The sequence below is a fragment of the Triplophysa rosa genome, linkage group LG12 (assembly GCF_024868665.1).
Source record: "Triplophysa rosa linkage group LG12, Trosa_1v2, whole genome shotgun sequence".
NCBI lineage: Eukaryota > Metazoa > Chordata > Actinopteri > Cypriniformes > Nemacheilidae > Triplophysa > Triplophysa rosa.
This window is the reverse complement of record NC_079901.1, coordinates 25,373,133-25,392,973: the sequence shown is the minus strand read 5'-3', so window position 1 is coordinate 25,392,973 and position 19,841 is coordinate 25,373,133. Positions and strand designations below refer to the sequence as shown.

General features: G+C 41.4%; 2 protein-coding genes across 4 annotated transcripts in view; one reads left to right on the top strand and one right to left on the bottom strand.

Annotated features, from left to right (window-relative positions):
* Window positions 1–439: 439 nt before the first annotated feature.
* LOC130563012 (semaphorin-7A) lies at window positions 440–12,426 on the bottom strand. 2 transcript variants are annotated; one of them, XM_057348406.1, is made up of 14 exons: window positions 12,249–12,426; window positions 11,558–11,685; window positions 11,190–11,231; window positions 9,451–9,549; window positions 9,299–9,374; window positions 8,532–8,627; window positions 8,316–8,449; window positions 7,662–7,834; window positions 6,818–6,932; window positions 5,939–6,113; window positions 3,753–3,865; window positions 3,290–3,435; window positions 1,886–1,914; window positions 440–1,498 (listed from the first exon to the last, which is right to left on the bottom strand). In XM_057348406.1, exons 1-14 carry the CDS (start codon window positions 12,349–12,351, stop codon window positions 1,143–1,145), a joined length of 1,785 nt encoding a protein of 594 aa, XP_057204389.1. In that variant the 5' UTR covers window positions 12,352–12,426; the 3' UTR covers window positions 440–1,142. The 2 variants fall into 2 exon arrangements, with proteins under 2 accessions (XP_057204389.1, XP_057204390.1); XM_057348407.1 differs by having other exon boundaries at window positions 3,290–3,432.
* Window positions 12,427–15,017: 2,591 nt separating this feature from the next.
* LOC130562887 (synaptotagmin-2) overlaps window positions 15,018–19,841 on the top strand; it is a 7,366-nt gene continuing 2,542 nt past the window's right edge. Inside the window, exons 1-2 of one of the 2 annotated variants that reach the window (XM_057348197.1) lie at window positions 15,018–15,200; window positions 17,035–17,981. In XM_057348197.1, coding sequence (XP_057204180.1) covers window positions 15,074–15,200; window positions 17,035–17,981 — 1,074 coding nt within the window. In that variant the 5' untranslated portion in view covers window positions 15,018–15,073. Of the gene's footprint in view, window positions 16,087–17,034; window positions 17,982–19,841 lie in introns of both variants that reach the window. The other variant, XM_057348198.1, reaches the window with a different exon arrangement.

Here is a 19,841-nt window from a genome sequence, read left to right as displayed (position 1 = left end):
CTGACATGTTTACCATCATGTTGTTTCAAACGTATGTGACTTAGCCGAAGATGACGATGACTTGCGGTTTTTCTCTCTGGTCTCATTTGTTACATGAACGTTTTATGATTTGTTCTGTTTAACAGAAGCAGTCGTAGCGTGCGGGTTTGGATCGACATGATGGTGAGTAAATGATGATCTGGGCTTTGAAAGAAAGGATTTTGCACAGCAGAAAGAACTGCCAGCATTCTGTAAGACAAGGAAACAGATGTTGTGAAAACTTCTGAGGTTTCTAAAAGTTCTTCAGATGGTTTTCCTGTGATTTCAGTGTACGAAAACTATAATGCAATATGTTTATTGACAAACTTTTTAGACTTCATTTAACAAGAGCTGACAAAATGACCTCTACTTCATAAAAACAGCAGATCATGAACTTTTAAATTGATATCCAACAAATAAATAAGCAGTTTGCGAAACATTTTTATTTAGACACATGGAAAATAAAAATGACTAATGATTTCCTGATCATTGATCACACTTTTCCTAAAAGCTCATGACCTTTAGAAAGAAAGAGGAAGTGAGGGGTCACAAGTTCATTTCCAGAGCACTTGGGTGGAAGTGTGCGTGTGTTGGATTTTACTCCTACGTTTGTTACATCAAATATTCCAAACATTTAACACTTGTTCACGGTGCAATAAATACAAAATGCATGATAACAGCCATATAAAATAGAAAAATATCTGCTCTTATAATGAAATGTGTATAGCACAAGTAGTCACAGTGGTGAAGTTCTTATTGCACATTTAGATATAGATTTTTCACTCGCACAAAGAAAATAAATACCACTTTCAATTCAATCCCTTAGCACACTGTACATTTAAAACGACAGAATGATTTCATGTTTGACAATCTGCGTTCTGAAAGTAGAGGTTATTCTGATATTACATCAAAAGTTATGAATTATGTAAACGACAGAAAACACTGATCGTAAAAATAAATGACAGAAGTGCCAAAACTCCTCATCCTGTTACATCATGACAAATATTCGTATGACCGAATGATGTTCTTCAGCCTCCTATTGCACGTTGGATCAACTGTACACATGTGCGATTATTACCGGATTATTCGTTTGTTAATGGGTGCAAGGGAAGGGTGGGATGTCTCTATGAGAGCAGGCGAGTAAGCAGAAGTAAGAAACATGGTAAAAGCGCGGTGTTGACAGTAAGTGTTGGTGATGCGTTCATCCTGAGCTCATATCTGCTGATGTTTCTGTGATAATCGCCTTCTGTAGATTCACACCTGTATGAACCTTCGTGAGTTTCATTCATACTCTCAATGAGATGCAAACAGCCGTGACGGCTCTGAACACACTCCAGACGGGTGTTACCGTGGTACCAGTGGTACGAGGCGTGACGTGAAATGGTCGGGCAGAGCAGGTAATATCTGGAGGAGGGCGGGACGATGGACACCGGCGCTCCGCCGTCTGGTTTAGTCTTAGATTGAGCCACTTTAGGTAAATCTGACAAACACACACGTGACAAATCAATAGATATGAAAGATGCAATCGGTGTGTCATTTCATTCATTGCGAGTCAGTCATGGACTTCCTTTAGAAACTTTTATCTGTTGTGATGGCGGCTGATAGCTGTGGTGTGACACAGTTCCGTCAGACACACAGTTTGTCTCATGTGTTGCTTTTGAGAAGCTTCAAAGATCATTTCAACACAACAGGACAATTAAACGGCCCAAACTGGATTTATGTTTTTGGATCACAGGCAAAAACTGTGAATATCCCAAAGCCAGATCTTGAGTGAGTTGGGTAACGATGCATTTACATGTATTCATTGAGCAAATATTTTAATCCGCCAAACTAACTCGCTCTGACACATGAAATAATCTAAACTCACCAGAAAACGCTGGGTGCTGGACTGAGTTCCTGTGAAAAGAGATGAGATCACACCTTCATGAATAGAAGTGAATCTGTGACTTGTGTTTGTGCATTACACTTACAGTTAACACACACTTGAACTCAAGTGATAGCCAAAGTGTGTGTGTGTGTTCATGTTTTTATATACCGGTGGGGGAAAAAAGCTTATAAATTGTACAGAACAATATTTGTTTTAAATCTAAAAATGCAGAAAGTGTTCTATGATCTTTAGGTTTAGGGATAGGGTTAGGGATAGGGGATAGAATATACAGTACAGTATAGAACTCATTACGCCTATGGACTGTCCCCACGGAGATAATAAACCAGACATGTGTGTGGGGGGGGAGGGTAAACCCTACGGTATGGGGACAAAATGTCCCCACAAAGATGGCAATATCCAAAACGTGTGCGTGCGTGTGTGTGTGTCTATGTGTGCGTGCGTGTGTGTGTGTGTGTGTGTGTGTGTGTGAGAGTGTATGTGTGGGTGGCTAGGTGTGCGTGCGTGTGTGTGTGTGTGTGTCTACAGTATATGTGTGTGTGTGGGGGTGTGGTGTGTGTGTTACGTATGTTGGTGGGCTAGTGTGCTGGTGTGTTGTGTGTTGCCTACTAGTATATGTGGTTGATGTGGGGTGTGTGTTGGTTTTTGTCTATGTGTGTGTGTGTGTGTTGCTAAGTGTGTGGTGTGTGTGTGTGTGTGTGCTTGTGTGTGTGTGTGTGTGAGGGTGGTGTGGTGGTGTGGTGTGTGTGTGTGTGTGTGATTATGTGTGGGTGGCTGGGTGTGCGTGCGTGTGGTGTTGTCTATAATGTTGTGTGTGTGTGTTGGTGTGTGTGGTGTGTGTGAGTATGTGTGCGGTGGCTGGTGTGCGTGCGTGTGTGTGTGTCTATATATGTGCTGTGTGTGTGTGTGTGTGTGTGCTGTGTGTATGTGTGGGTGGCTGGGTGTGCGTGCGTGTGTGTGTGTCTATATATGTGTGTGTGTGTGTGTGTGGGTGTGTGTGTGTGTGTGTGTATGTGTGGGTGGCTGGGTGGGTGGTGGTTTTTACTAGTTTATAAGTGTTAGTGTGTGGGTGCATGCGTGTGTAGAGTTGTCTCTTCTCTAGTAATTGAAGTAATGTGTGATAGTGTGTCTAGAATTAGAGTCTTGTGGTCAGTGTGTTTCTCTAGAAGAGATGGGTTGAGCTGTGCGTGGTTTCTGCATCATTGGTTTTGGGGTTATTCATGTGTATGATGTAAACGTATACAGGCCGCTGGATCATCCAAAAAACCGTCCCCTTGACTTTTCATAGTAGGAATCAAAAGGACTGTGGGGAAGTCAATGGGGATCATTTGTGAGTGAAGTGTTGCTTTAAACACATGAGGTGTCAGAGAGAGAGAGAGATCTTACTGTGAGACGGGGGCACACCGAGAACCGTTCCAATCACAGTAAGGGTCTCGGGATAAAACACACCCATCACAGTCATCTCCATACACATGACACATCTGCAGGTCAATGTGAATCACCTCCTTACCAGAACTCACATACAGACGCTTCTGAGAAACACAACACAACACCTTCACATCAGGCATATACAGAACTTATTTCCAATGAATATCGCCTGTTTTCGTTTATAATGTTTGTAATAAATTTCCTCCACTTTCATTGATTCAGGAATATGAGCCATGCTTTTATTTGAGTAGAAGTGTAGTAACCATGGTTGGCATATCGATAACGACAGTAATCGTGGTGTTTTGGTTTTATAAACTGATAGTAGAACTATGGTTCATTTTTAAACGAGAGTGAAAGAGATATACACAATTATGAAGTTATAAAGCACTGGTGTCAATGAGGTTGTGTTGTGTTGCGTTACCTCAGACGTGTCTAACAGCATGCTGCTGATGTGAGTCCCGTGTGGAAACGGACGAAACTCAGCGATGATGAAGACGGGCTGATCTTCCAGGACTTTATGAACCCCTCCGCTTTCTGTGAGGAAAACATCACAGCTTTCTCATTAAATGTGATATTTACGTCGTACACATTTTTTAAAGTGCTCATATCAGCCCTAGTCTGCTGTCTATATAGTGAACCCTCAGAAGTCATTGATTAGAGCGCTCTACAGTGATTGTGTTTAGTTTCTATGATCACAACACACACACACACACACACAAAGTGTCTTTTGTTCTCTACACACACGGTGTTGTGTAAATCCTGATGTTTGTGTGTAACTCACATCATCTGACTAACACACAACTGTATTCATGCATTATAAACACACACACGCACACAGGCAGTTTCTTCATGTGAGCGTTACGGTTATGAGGATGATGATGTTGAAGTTTATTGGTCAAGTCATGTTGTAACTACATTAGGAAGTGCTCTCGACATCAGGGTCTGCCGTTCTTACACATTTCACATCTTCAATGATTACATCTCTGCTGCTAGAAGTGCTCAAAACCCACAGTGATGAAATAACACACACGTGAAACACGTGATAGTGCCTCAGGCTCATCTCTCAAGCGCTGAACTTTTAGACATTGTGAAATTCTAGTCAATCCCGTTCTGCTCCATCATTAAAACTAAAGTATGAACCGTTAGTATCAGAAGCCTCATTATCAGCTGCTTCTGTGGGCTGTAAGTCGTCTGTCATAAAGGAACAGTCAAAGCCGGTCCGTGAACACTCGAGAGCAAGGTCACTGTGTGTCTGCAACGCATGTCTGAATATCACATGTTATGTGCTGTCATGTAGAAACGAACATTATTATAAATCATCCTTGAAAAACCTGTAAAACACACCTGTCAACGATTTCTACATTTCTTCTGGAATAGGCACAGGCCGGATACCGGTTTCAAGGTATACCGAGGTTTGAAAGAGTCAAAATGTTCTGTGATACCGTTTCTAAGGTATGAGCTGTTTACACAAAAATAAACAATTAAGTCATGTAATGTAATGCAATGTTTGATGTTTAGGGCTAACATGTAAAGTGAAGTGAAAGTGACCTATTAGTCAGATATGGTGACCCGCACCCGAAATGTGACCTCTGCATTTAACCCATCCAGAGAGTAGTGACCACACGCACAGCAAGTGGTGACCACACGTACCCCCGGAGCAGTGGGCAGCTATCACTGCAGCGCCCGGGGAGCAAGTAGGGGTCAGGTGCCTTGCTCAAGGACACCTCAGTCGTTACCCGCCGGCCCTGAGGATCCAACCAGCAACCTTCTGGTCACGAGTCCGACTCTCTAACCATTAGACCACGACTGCCCCAAAGGCTATGACAAAAATAATTTTTGAAAGAGTATTCTAATTTTAAGGCTTTATTTTTGCCTGACATATACAGTATGTTCTATGAATGTTGGTTAAAAAAATGTATTTGTGTCCAGCTGAAAAGTTGTAAAAAGTTTGTATACGCAGACATTTGAAAATAACTAATTTTAGTGTTGTAATTGCAATACCATGAAACCGTGACACTTTTGCTAAAGGTTATCATACTATCAAAATCTCATACCGGCCCATGCCTATTCTGGAATTTTAATCTCATCATTTTTTTAAAACCAGAGGCTGCACAATGTTGTAACAATGTAGAAAACTCTTAGTTTTTTTATTGTGAGCGACTCAGACTACTGAAATTTGACTGTTCCAAGATGGCTGACGTGTCAATGTATCTGAAGCAGGTGTCTGTGTGTGTGTGCGCGTATGTGAGTGCGCGTGTGTGTGTGTGCTTGCGTGCGTGTGTGCGTGTATGTGCTTGCGTGCATGTATGTGTGTGTGCGTGTATGTGTGTGTGCTTGCGTGCGTGTGTGCGTGTATGTGCTTGCGTGCATGTATGTGTGTGCGCGTGTATGTGTGTGTGCTTGCGTGCGTGTATGTATGTGTGTGTGCGTGTGTGTGTGCGTGTATGTGTATGTGTGTGTGTATGTGTGTGTGTGTGTGTATGTGTATGTGTGCGTGTATGTGTATGTGCGTGTGTGCGTGTATGTGTGCGTGTATGTGTATGTGTGCGTGTATGTGTATGTGTGTGTGTATGTGTATGTGTGTGTGCGTGTGCGTGTGATACATACCCAGAGCCAGATAGAGTACAGTAGCCTTGTTTATTGTGTGCACTTTTATGTGTGTGTAGTGATGATGATGAAACATCAGAGGGGTGGTCTCTGGCATGATCCAGTCCTTCACCTCAGGACCCTCCTTCATAAACCTCAAGACATCAGCGCTCAGACAGGTGCTGTCACCAACACACTAAACACCAGACATCACAGAAACATCTTCAGTCTTCACTGTCATGTGATTGAAACAGAAAACTTTCTGTTTCAATGCAGAATGTCTAATGAACTACCCACAATCCTCAAGTGAAATCAACCAATCAGAGCTGAAGCTGATGTTACCATGGAGACAGGAAACAACGACATCCTCTACAGTGGTGAGTTTTATCAGGCTAGCTAACTAATTTCAGGCATCCACCTGTCTACCAGTAGGTATTATGGGATGCGTGTAGTGTTGGAACATAAATGACAGTAGTGATGTGATGTGATGTGATGTGATGTATCAACATCATGTTGATGTTTAAATGGGATGGATTGGTTTGTTCTGTTTTGGGTATCATTTGAAAATTTTCTCGATTCAGATTCTAATCGAGTCCAAAGTTGTAAAAAATGAAAAACATTTAGATATCAACCTGTGTGGTCAATTAGCCTGCTCATTGACTGGTTTCACATATGTGTGTCACTATAGTTCAAATATGGTTTATTTTCATAAAGGCTTTAACTGAGTTATCAGCATCAAACATGCACAATTCTAAAAGTGCACACAGGAACTGATAAGAGGTACTGAAATTTAAATGTGATCTGATTTCTAACCTTTCAATTCCCATTGCAGAATTCAAATTGATTTTCAGTTCCCAATCGTTAGTGTTGTTATTAAAGACAGTCGGGTATAAATGTCACCTGTCCAGGCCGATGACCCTCTGGAGCGTTCATGTTCTTCATCTTCATGAATTCAGAGGAATTGAAGACGCTGTTGATTTCACTCATGTTATAAACACACACTGCACTCGTGTTCCTGAAACACACACACAGAGTTGGTTTTTATACTTTGTGGATCGAATAAACATAATAGATGTTTGATTAATAATCGATTTGAATGATGGAGACCACTGACACCCTGCAATGTACGGTGGCCTGTAGGGCAGTGGTTCTCAAACGTCTTTGATTTAGGGGCCCTTTGTGAAGAGTGGCCCCCCATATAAAGACTTAAACTTCAAATTTGAATGAACCCAAAAGCATATTCAGTTATACAATGCTGGACCATCAATTCTTTTGGCTGGTGGTCTTATTTCTCTGATGTTTGATTGCATAAAATCTATGATAAATTGATATATTTCATAAACAGCGCAAAATCGCTGGCCCCCCTGGATACATCTTGGGGCCCCCTGTTTAAGAACCAGTGCTGTAGCGTGATTAACACTCTTACCATCATTGTGAGGACATAAGCTTTGTACAGAAACACACACACACAGTGCAACTTCTCATTTATACTGCGTGCGTGTGAGACACAGCTGATGTTGCCAGACAGTCACATGACACACAGATACTAAACCTTTAACATACACAAACACCAGGATCAGTGTGTTTACTCTGGTTTATGGTGATTTAACCAAACATCATGTGATGCCATATGACACACGCACACACATTTACTGTTCTTATCTAAATGAGGACACACACGCACACACACACTCTCAACGAATCGTTCCTCACACGTCCGAGCATGAATTCATGTTTCATTTACCAGAGGTTTCTGAAGAGGACATAAATCTTGACGTCATTGTGTGTTTCCACAGTGTCCACGTCGACGATGCGAGTGAAGGGCCGTTCTCCCTCCAACCCCCCGCAGTACAGACGGCCGTTAATCCCAGACGTCCAGCTGAACTGAAGAACATCTTTAGATCCTCCTCTGTCATTCTGAAACACATCAGCTTCTACTTTCAGTCGCGTTTCATTTGAATACAAACGCTGAATATTCCGTTCAAGAGTTGCGATCAGCACTAACGCAACAACGCAAGGTTCGGTTGCTAAGGTGTTGCTACGCAGTTGTCAGGGAGATCTGGGTGTGGCAATGTGGCTGCTGCAGTGTTGTGTGCTGATGTTTGTTCTGTTTTGTTTGGTTTTCTCGTGAACTTCCTCATCAGACAGTCAGCAGCTCAGGGTTGTGTTCTTGAGAAAGTGGGATTTAGTGGGACACGTTTAAGGGAATGAGGGTAGGGCGAGAACACACTTACAGGCGTGACTTACCTAATATGACACATGATGACAGACCGTCTTTTATCTGTTGTGTCATACAGTATCCGACGGTGTTTTTAGCCACATTGCGTGTCTGATTACAGATCTAAAGCACGTCAGAGGCCATGAAAGTGATGATGGAGTCTGCGCGACTTCTGCTCACCGTGCAGATCTGAGACACGCGTGGAATCCACAGACCAGATTCACAGTCTCCACCGACGCTTCTGTGTTTCTCTGTGAAGAATGAATAAACCTTCTGGGTGTCTTTACTGGCCATCAGCTTCACGTACTTCTGCTCTAAACGTCCCAGAGAAAACAGAGACAACATGAGTGTTCGTGTCCATGTGTTCTGCGTTGGTCTCGTCTCGTTTCTTCTCACCTGATACAGTGTGATACGGCCAGATTTTATCTTTCATCTCCTTTCGGTTTATTCTGTACAGTCCCATGTTAGATTTGGTAAAGTACAGCATATCACCTGACCGATGACAGAACATCACATGACCCATAATCATAAACACTTACTGGATGATCACAGGAAGCAAAAAAATGCACATTTGAATGATGTTCTTCAGGTTGTGCTCCACTTCCTCTAGCATTTCCTCCTCACACTGCAAAACATGACTTTCTTACTTAGTATTTTTGTCTTGTATTCCAGTACAAATGTCTACATTTTCATTTTCTTGATGAGCAAAATGACCTAAGAAAACAAGTCTTGTTTTTAGACAAAACATATGACATTTCAGTGAATTTGTGCTTATAACAAGCAAAAAAGCTGCCAATCTTTAATTTAGTGATTTAATTTAGTTTAATTGACGAAAAACAAGACTTAATTTCTTTAGGTATTTTTGCTCATCAAGAAAATCCATTTTGATTCAAGACTTTTCACAGACCAAAATACTAAGTAAGAAAGTCATTTTTTGCAGTGACTGTAACGCCTGAACCTTTGGCTCTCTCACATACCGTCTAGACTTTTAAAGTATCAGTAAAACATCACGATGTCCTCGTGATCACACGGTTATTGAAAACACACCATTAAACATTAACAGCCAACGGCTCCATATTATAATCAAAGAAATGATAACTCGTGCAAATGTATGAACGCTCTTTGGCCTGCGCGTTCATCTTCACTTTTCTCAAAGTACTCACCGATGAGTAATGAAGGTTCATGAATGTTAAAGCCATAATCAAACTGGAAGTTGTCGTCTAAAGAATAACTTGAGTTCTAGAATAAAACACCCGTCATGAATCAGCATCATTGTAGTGAACACCGGATGATAAACAGAGAAAACAACACACACCAGATTATAACACTTTGTTTTTTCTTCAGTGGATCCGCAGACCAGCAGAAGATTTTCATCCAGCCCGTCTCTGAGCAGAGAGATTGTGTACTCGCACATCTGAAAATCAACACATCACATGTTATACATGTATATGAACAGTGATTAATCCCAGAAATGTCATGCAGGGGCGTAGCCAGAACTTTTTTTAGAGGTGGCCAGGTGAGACCCAGTGATTTTATTAGGGTGACCAAAAAATCCTTACAGACAGAAATTCTATAACCTCTACTGTAATTTACACCAATTCTTCATTACACATAGTTTGCTGGTCAAAAACGTACACAAAGAACGTAAAGTAAACAATTGATTTGCAATCCTTTCATGTGCTGACATTATTTTAAAATAATTTGCTAGCTATCATTTGCAGTAAGGTAGCATTTTTTATAGAAAATAAACACCGCAGTACCCCAACTTAAACTTTCGCGAAAATGTAATTAATTAATGAAATCCAGTTAAACAAGACTGATTTTACTGACCTGATCCTTCTGCTCGCGATGAACTTCCATGGTACACAGACAGTACACTGTCACGAAGCGGTTAGCAGCTGTTCAGCTATAGCGCTACATTCAGACTGTTTGCGTCAGCGTATGACATCATATTAACGCTAGAGTAATGTTCTCGCGTTACTTTCAGTGCATACGCTAAATGATCTGCGCAGCACTCCGTATAAACTCCGACACACATCTTAAAACTGCTTCGCACAACAGAGGTGGCCAGATAGGTGGCCATCCATCATTCAGGGGTAGCCGTGGCCACCATGTAGCTACGCCCCTGATGTCATGAGTTTATGCTTTTAATTTTCTAAAGAGGTTGTGATTGGATCATGACACACAGGAACAAATGTGTTAAGTTCATTAAGGTCATTTAAAGATAATACTTTAATAAGATGCGTCACTGCCATTAGAATGAATGGCGAGGAATGTCTCTCACTAAATCCCTAGTGTTTCGAGTCATCACGCATCTGTGTTCTTTGGCAAGTTTAACAATCACAGGTATTTTAGATGGTTAGAGTTGGGTTCGGGTGTGGGTTAGGGGAAAGGTTTCGTAAAACTCGAAACACCAAGGATTAAGTGAGAGCCGGCGAGGAATGCAACGCTCAATATGGCCGCTCTAGCCAAGAAAACCCCGCCTTCCAGAAAAAAGATCCAATCGTCAATCCATAAAACAGACGATTTTCTTGGGCGGGGCTCTTGTGAGGCGCTTGCCAGCCTATGCGCATGCGCAGTAGCTGAAGCGACCTCAGGAAAAAAAGTGATTTTTAGCGCAATTTAAGATTAGCAAAACAAAGTTATAGTACAGTCGATACCAGGTTTAATTACTGATCGCAAATATGCTGTGTAATTGTGATTTTTGCCAGCAATTTTAGAAATATCCACCTTCCATCGTTCAAGGAGATAGGACCCTATGACGTAAATAACTGCCCAGAGGAGTTGCAAAAATGGCCGCCAAATTTTATGTTATGTCTGTTGTAGTGTCAATAAAATCAAATCAAATAAAAATGGCCACCGAGTGACACGACTTACATAAAAGGACTTTGGTTAATTTCTGTGAATCCGTGACTCTGTTTCAATATATTTATTTACTTTGAGATATTACAAATCACATCATTCTTTATGTAGTGTGACTTAAGTTTTCAGCCTTGGTTCGTTTTAACTTCAAAGTTCAGAAAACGGAATTTCTATAAGATTCTTGATACTTACAGAGTTTTCTTCACATTCATCTTTAATCTGAGGCCCTTTCACCTAAACATACAGACACAGACATGAGCCGTTTGACTTTATCACGTATCTGACTCACTAAATGATATTAGCTAATATACACGACAAATATCACATGTAGAGTTCCCTACATTCATTTGAATAATATTTGTAATATCATTTCTAGGGTTACTTTTCATTTGCATTCTTTTGAATGTTTTACACGAAGAATTCTGTTCACATCATTTTTTGCTTTTACAGCAGTTATGCGAGTAATGTCTTTGCATAATAATGTATATGAAAACCATCATGTGAGATGTGAGATGAATTAGCCTACAGGTGGGAATCATTATAAGTATTATATAAGATACCTGTGTTGTTGTGTTAATGGAATAGAGGTTCTCTTGATCTGCAACCCAAACTGATCCACTTGTGAAGCTCTTGACCAGTTTAATGAAATCTCTATGACCTCTGTTTTCAATAGAATAGCGAATAACACCTGAGGCGGACAGAAACAATATCCTTATAAACATACTCTACTGTATTTTCTTTATATCCATAGGCTTTTCTACGTTATACATATTCATTTATGCATATACATATAAATTGACTTCGTATGATGTGTCCTTACAGTCTGGGAGGACCTTTATTATTAAAACTAAATGCATGTATGTATGTAGCCTATATTGACATTTTTTATTGTCCTTGTAAATTCTTCAGATGATACAGTTCGCCTAATCTTATTTTTCTTCAATTAAAATAACATTCTACCATTTATTGTGTATTTAATTGTATTGCATACTGTAGGAAAATAGGAGAAGTGTTGTACAAAGCAGCATTTCCTTATTCTCTTATCTTGCTCCTCCATAAGTGACAAATAAAACGTAAAACGTGAAACAATCGAGTTATTTTGTGTTCATAATGATGCTGTAATCTGTTAGTTTGGCCTATTTTACAAACTACAACATTTGGATCATTTAACATAATACTGTCGTCATATAACGATTAACTTGAGAGAATAAAAGATAAATATATGAACTTAAAAAAATAATATCGGCTTACCTCGATCAGTGTCTATAACTCGAGCATCATAATGATGTCGTGTCGAGTGAACACATATAATCCACATGAAGAGCACACACACACACGTCAGACTCATCTTCATACGAGTTTATAAAGTTGAATGTTTGATCTCAGTGTGTTCTTATATAAACACTCGCTTCTGCTTCTGCTTCTGCTTCTGCTTCTGACAGATAAAGAGAAGCCACACGCTGTCGCTGCAGAGCAAATGGGTGGAGCTTATTTGTAGCTCCTCCTCGCTAGACGTCCAGCGAGGAGGAGCTACGCCACTCTGCAGCACGTGCCACGGGCGTGCTTCGCAAGTTCGCAGTTCGCACTACTCGGAAAGATTGTCACAGACAATTCAAGGTAATGGCAGTGTGCAAACACTGAACTTTCAAACATAAAATGAACGTGAATGTCCCTGAATGTGGCACGTGGAAACCATTTATTTTAGCAAGTGTAGGCAGTGTGTGTATTGTGATACAGGTATATATATTTATACATCAGGGGACCGTTTCAATGAGGAGGTTAAACCTCGAACTCAGAGTTGGTTTACTTAGAAACTTTGAGTTTTTGGTTTCGGAACAGCTGATTTGAGTTAGTTCAATTTACTCTGGGTAGGCTTACCCTGGGTTAAGCACGCGCACCACGACTATAAAAAGCCATCATCAATGGAGCTCCGATGTTACGATTCACCGTGGCAACGGCACCAAAAAAAGCAACATGGCGGCAGAAAGCACTTTTGAGAGTGAGGCACACTTTCCATTCTGTATACAGTGGATTTACTAATGTCCTGAAAATGACTTAAGTTTAAATATATATATTGTAATATATATATATTTATATGTTGTAATATATATAAATGTACCAATAAATAAACCAATTAATCATTAAATGAATGAAACAACAGAAATAAAACAGAAATAATAAATTAAATCGTATGTTTTCACTCGCCATGAGTGCTCTAGTTACGCGAGTGAGACGTCATGGTGTATAGGACACCTGTAGGGCGTCAGACTCTCGTGCAGAATTAAGGGCTCGGCATAGTCCAGGCGAGTTGCGCTTTCGTTCTGCGTTTTGGGGTAAAAACGAAGCTCGAAAACGTTGAGAGACGGTATAGTGTTTTCGAACAATCCAACGCCCCTTTGTTTCTGGAGGCGGGGTTTACATGACGTATCCAAATAGTCTCTGCGCACGTGACACACAAACAACACACCCACCTATGACGTAATGGCCATGGACCAATGGTGGCTCGAGGGTGTTTACCGGCCAACACGAACTTTCCCGCAATGTTCTGTTTGGTTTGCTGCTGCGAACTAGTGAAAGGAATTGTCGTTTGGACCAGATTGTGTTCGAAATCAGGTCACAGACGGTCGTTTTTCCATTTCGAATGTAGTAGGCTGAGCCCTTTAGACTGATCGCCGCTTCGAACCCTGCTCTGAACAGATTTCAGTTATAATGGCTTCACGTCAAAATTACCTGTTTGTTTTATCGCTTCATTTCTGCATGCATGTCTGTATTTATTCATTTCTTTATTCATGCACTTTATTTATACACTTTATTAAGTCATTTCTCATCGTCTATAGAAAATGATGCTCTGATGTAAAGAAAAAAACGGTACAGTTTGAATAAAAATGCACAGGAAATGACAAAATTCCACTCGGGTCCTAAATTGCTCTCCTGAAATCAAAGAATGAATGAATGCAGCCTCTTCATGAATCCTCTATAAAAGCACATATAAGTCAGTGAGATGGTCTCTGTGTGATCAAAATGTGTGCCATGAATGACTGTATTAATGAATGAGTTACACCACTTGCGCTTTAAAAGGGGGAGGAGATGGAAATAAACTCTGGGTTTATCAAAGAAAACCTGCTCCTGACCAGGTTAGGTTCACAGAGTAAGTTACTATGGTTACTGACTCGAGTATAAGTGACCTCTCCTTTAGAAACGGGCTTGAGTTACCCCCCTTTCTCGGGTTTGACATACCTCACATTCTGAAACGGAAAACCCAGAGTTTCCCTCATTTCAGGGTTAATTTACTCAAGAGTTTTCACTAAACCTGCTTTCTGAAACGGGCCCCTTTTCACTCGGAAATGTGTCAGAATACGGAAGTAAAAACGATCGCAACTTCCGGTTCACAGGGGACTCAATTAAGTCAATTAAGCACTAAATTAGTGAGACTATTAGTCACATCCGTGTTTATTGGTTGATTGGTTCAGTTAGTTATTGCCATTTTCTCACGTTGTTGTTTGTGTATGTTTGTGTCGTGTCGTGTCGTGTCGTGTCCGCAGCTTCTCTTGTTGATCAACCCTTACTTGTGGCTGTTCTCTTGTCTTGGCTTCTTTCTGCACCTCTCTTTTATTTCATTTCATGTAGCTTTATATTTTCTGCGTTTCTAACAGTTCTCAGACAGCATTGTGTTGTCAGGCGCTCAACTCCCATCCTCCGAAGCACATTCACATTAAAATGAGAAGATGCTGCATTCCAGTACCTTGCCAGTTTAACAGGAAAACTGCAGTCTGATCACACACACACACACACACACACACACACACACACACACACACACACACACACACACACACACACGCACACACACACACACACACACACACAGACTTTAATTCTGTGAGCGTTTCAGGCCTACAGCAGGACTTTTACTGCAGTAGAGCAGCCAAAATGGATCAGTGCCACATAAAAAACTCTAGAGCTGCAGAATAAACTCGACAAGTTTTCAATTCCCTGCCAGTGCTGAGAGAGAGAGAGACCACCACAGCTCGAACACAAAGAGTTGTAATATTGTTTTTGTGATTCTGAGCTTCAGGATGGAGGACGGTGGTGACGTCTGTCTGTCTGTAGTGCTGTTCTTCTGTAAGGGTCTCATCGAGGGAGTTCTGCTCCTCATCTTCACCGGCCTCCTCATACAGGTGCTCGTGACCAAACACCTGGAAGGTACGTGCTCGCATGATCCTCCTCTCTCACTTCTGCACTGGACACTCTCAACATGTGCTGTGATATCAGAATGTTCTCTGGAAATCCCACCTGTGATCTGTGACAGAACACCAACATCAGACGAGCTAAAGGAATTTACTCATGCTTTATCAAAAGATGACATCACTACATGGAAGATGGTGTCATTCGGGATCTGTAGCCAGCATGTTAAGTGAAGGACAAAACAGATTTTTTATATATTACAAATTATATTCTAAACATTTTCATTAGAGACAAAGAAAATAAACAGTTAGAAAACCCTGAAATATTATTGCAACATTGAGAATATCTGCTGGAACTAAATCACTGAAATTGACATAAACTTACTTAATTGTGAACATTTGATAAAAATGGAAATATGGATAAAATATTTTTCTCTTTTGAAGATTTTGTTAAGATTTATCAGCTGTTTTCTGATGCAGCTGAATGCTGTTTAGCGGAATGTTTGTGCAAACTCAATATTTTTGATGATCTCAAAGATGTTTGTTCGCATTTTTTTCTGAATAACAGCCTCAATTTACTATTTTAATCTTCTGTTTAAAGCGACTTTCAGTATATGAAAATGATCTTAAGGTTTTAAAGCGAGCTGTCCGTGTGGATATGTGAAGGGAACAAAGATCTCACGGTCTCTGTGATTGTTCTCGTCTCGTGTCATCACACATCAGCGGGAAAGCGCATTGATGTGCGTGCGCGTTCACGCTCTGCTTAGTCTGATGAGGAGTGCGCGCGAGCCTCGTGTCAGCACACTTTATAGACAGCAGGACTGCAGAGAGATTTTGTAATCTCGTATGTAATTCTTGTATTATGAAATATATAATTATGAACAACATGAATGTGGAAGTTGAAGGTAAGTGAAAACATTATTATGAAATGTAGAATATTTTTTACACACAGTTGAGATATAATCACATATTTATGTATTCTGTACGTTTAGATAACCATTGGGAAGTAAATCATGGATTTTTACTGTACTATAGTATAGCTACTGTATATCAGCAGAAGTCTAATGATTTTAAGAGAACTGCTGAAATATACTTTACTGTGTTGCTCTTTGTTTATCAAGAGACTGCACCCAGTATAGACTCATGTAATGTCATAATTCATTGTTATTACTGAGTCTCTTTTATCTGAATAAAGGACATTATTCCTGTAAGTGACAGAGAGTCAGATCAGATCTGCGGTCATTTCCTCCGTGTCTTTAATAAGATCACTGATGATGACAGAAGGGAAACACAGGAAACAGACCAGAGTCTTTGTGTTTGTGTTTGTCTAATGCTTTTATACTTAAAGCATATTATATTCAGATCCATATTATATTACATTTTGATATTGTGTTGGTATCACTTTTATTATCAAGAGGTATTAGTTCATATAATCTCACAATTAACAATATTTTTAAAGTGTTTATTATTAATGGCAATTTCAACACAATACATTTGTTAAAAATCGAATACCGAATGCAGAACTTCCACGAGGAAAAGCCGTTTGCTTTCAGTTTTAAGGTAAGAAACGGCGTTCAAACGTGACGAACAGGCAATTTGGTTTAATCATTTGTAAATATAATGTCAAATATGTTATTTAAAGACATATTTATATTTCGTTTGTCAAAAAAAACTGTCAAAATGATTTGCTGCGTCCGGGTTATTAGTTTTGAGAGGTTGTTATCTGGGAATAACGAACCTGCAAATGTCGCGACTGGCCAATCAGAATCAAGCATTCCAACCAGCTGTGTAATAATTATGTATCATTTCCATCTGAAATGATATTGTGAATGGTTGTGTGTTTGTGTGAACAGTGCATCTCCAGATCTTATTGGCTGTTGGTTTGGCTGTTCTCTGTTTCTGTCTGGTGATTGGCTGCATCATTTGCTGGTGGTACCAAAAGGCCCATCCCTCAAAAGACAAGGAGGCGGGGCTATCCCTAGCCTCCCTACCCACAGATCACGTGACTGTGAGTCTAAGCCCCTCCCCCTCCATCAACACTCTGCCAATCAAACAGCAGTATGAGGAATTGGATGGTGAGGTGATGGACGGCGGTTCAACACCTTCAGAAGACGATCTGTCCGCTCCGTCTCCTCCTCTCTCTCTCTCTGCAGTCAAGGGTCCTCAGAAATCCCGTTTCTCCCTCCGGAGGCTCAGCTCTCCCACCGTCTCCTCCACACGCACTAAACCTGCCGTCCGTGGTCGTTCCTCACTCCCCATCATTCCCAAATTCAGCCTGGTGTCAAAGACTCGCCGAGCGCCGGACCGCAGAGGCTCCAGGGCTGAAGAGAACGTCACGTGTTCAGAAAGCAGCAGACTGACCTGTCGTTCATCTCCCGGTGTTCAGACGACATGTTACGGCTCCAGTTCCCTCAAACCCACCCCGTCTCTTCACTTCACACTGTTCTTCAGTCCAGCAGAGAGCAGACTCACCCTCACTGTCCTGGGTCTCTATCGAGGCTTGAAGAAAACCAGCGGAAACACAGTGAGGGTTTGTTTACCCCCCGTCCACCCCGCACCACTGCAGAGCGGCTCCAGACGCAGTCCAGACACCCCACCGCAGGTCTTCGTCCTTCAGGTGAGACCTGAGGACATTTATGAGTGTACGCTCATGATGACGGTGTCCTGCAGGGATTTCTCTGGTCTGAGAGAGATGCCGGTGGGTGAAGTTCAGCTGACATGTGCAGAAATCCACTGGAACCCCGGATCCACCGTCACCTTCAATCATCCTCTCAAACCTGCCGTCAGGAGACTGAAGAAGGTATGACAACACACACACACATACACACACACCCAAGAAGATATTTTGAGAAATGTCTCAGTGGTTTTGTGTTCACACAATGGAAGTCAATGGGGGTCAGTGTCGTTTGATTATCGACGTACTTCAAAATTTCTTCTTTTGTGTTCTGAAGAAGGAAGAAACTGATACAGGTTTGACATGACGTGAGAATGAAGAAATGATGACAGAATTTTTATTTTGAGCTGAAACGTCACTTTAACCAGAATCCTTCACAAGGTCCTTCGATTGTTCCAGTAAAGTAGGGATTTATTGCATGTGCATGGTGCACAACTGGCACAAGTTTGTAGGGGTGGAGCATGTGATGATTGACAGGTGTTTGTGTGGGACATCAGTAGTGTGTGTGTGTCATTAGCTCACAGCAGACTGTAGTGTATGAGTGCAGTTTCACGAGTTCGTCTATGCAGATAATAACATTAGAGCGATGGTAGAAAGGTATGTGTATTTGGTGTGCTGTCCGGGAAGCGGGCCCCGAGCTTGCCAGTTCCTGCCGAACCCGGAGAACTACCCCCCCGCCGATCAGGGCAAGTGCACCGAGCTCGGAACCGGCCTGAATCCAGGGCGCACCCCCCGGGGTAAAGTGGGAGTAAGCGGGCTAGAGGAGAGGAGCCGGGGTGGTGGAGGGATGTTAAAGACTTGTAGAGATAATGCAGGTAAGACGGCTTGTCTATTTATGGGAAAGCTTGCTCGAGCTGATAGGGTAGATGCAGTGATTGCTGATTGTGGATCAGCCGGGCTGATAATCTCCCCCAGCTCCTCCCGAACTTTGTTAATTAACATCATGATGTGATTATTAAAGTGTGTGTGACTCACAGACATCATCAGCACACACATCACAGAACACAAAGTCACACCAAAAGAGCACATTACACACACACGCACACAAATTCATCTTCTCATATTTGATATGTTCACATATGTGTGCTTGTGTGGATCTGTAGGCAGCTGTATAAGAATCATTTGTGTCAGACTACATTTACATACATTTAGTCATTTAGCAGATGCTTTTATCCAAAGCGACTTACAAAGAGTTTAAGGAGCAACAAGCGATATGTCATACAGGAGCAATAATGCAATAGATGCTAATATAAAGTTACTGGTTTCAACAAAAGCTAGACCACTACCTGTTGAGAGAAAGAGAGAGGGTTAGTTTTTTTTTTTTTTCATTTGTCTGTCAAGTATTCACAGAAGATATGGGTTTGAAGTAGTTTTTTGAATGTTGTGAGAGATGTGGTTGACCGGACTGAGTTAGGAAGAATGTTACACCAGGAAGGAGTTGTGAATGAGAATGAGCGGGAAAGAGATTTACTGCCCTTATGAGAAGGCAACACAAGATGCCGCTGGTTCGCTGAACGCAGGGATCTTGATGGGGTGTAGGAGGGTGTGAAAGTATGCCGGTGCAGATCCAGTAATAGTCCTGTAGGCAAGCATTAGTGACTTGAATCTGATACGGGCTTAAACCGGTAGCCAGTGGAGGGAGATGAAAAGGGCCGTCACATGAGCCCTTTTGGGCTGTTGGAAGATGAGGCGTGCTGCTGCGTTCTGAACCAGCTGGAGTGGTTTGATAGCCTTGCAGGAAGACCAGCAAGGAGAGCATTGCAGTAGTCCAACCTTGAGATGACCGGGGCCTGGACAAGGAGTTGTTCCGCATGCTCAGTGAGATAGGGTCTAACCTTTCTCATGTAGAATAAGGCATATCGGCATGACCGCGTTGTCTTTGCAATGTGATCATTGAAGGACAGCTGTTCATCAAATATGACTCTGAGGTTCCTGAGAAGCCGTGTGCCCATATGATGTGTCCCAAGGATGTCGTGTAGATGGAAA

Bases quoted from the DNA above. Each gene is read 5' to 3' on its own strand.
- LOC130563012 (XM_057348406.1), bottom strand. From the start codon at position 12,351: ATGAAGATGAGTCTGACGTGTGTGTGTGTGCTCTTCATGTGGATTATA. The intron at 6,933-7,661 runs GTAAATGAAACA...TGTGTGTTTCAG, and splicing joins GTCCTCTTCAGAAACCTCTG to GAACACGAGTGCAGTGTGTG. The intron at 3,436-3,752 runs GTAACGCAACAC...TGTGTTTCTCAG, and splicing joins TGCTGTTAGACACGTCTGAG to AAGCGTCTGTATGTGAGTTC.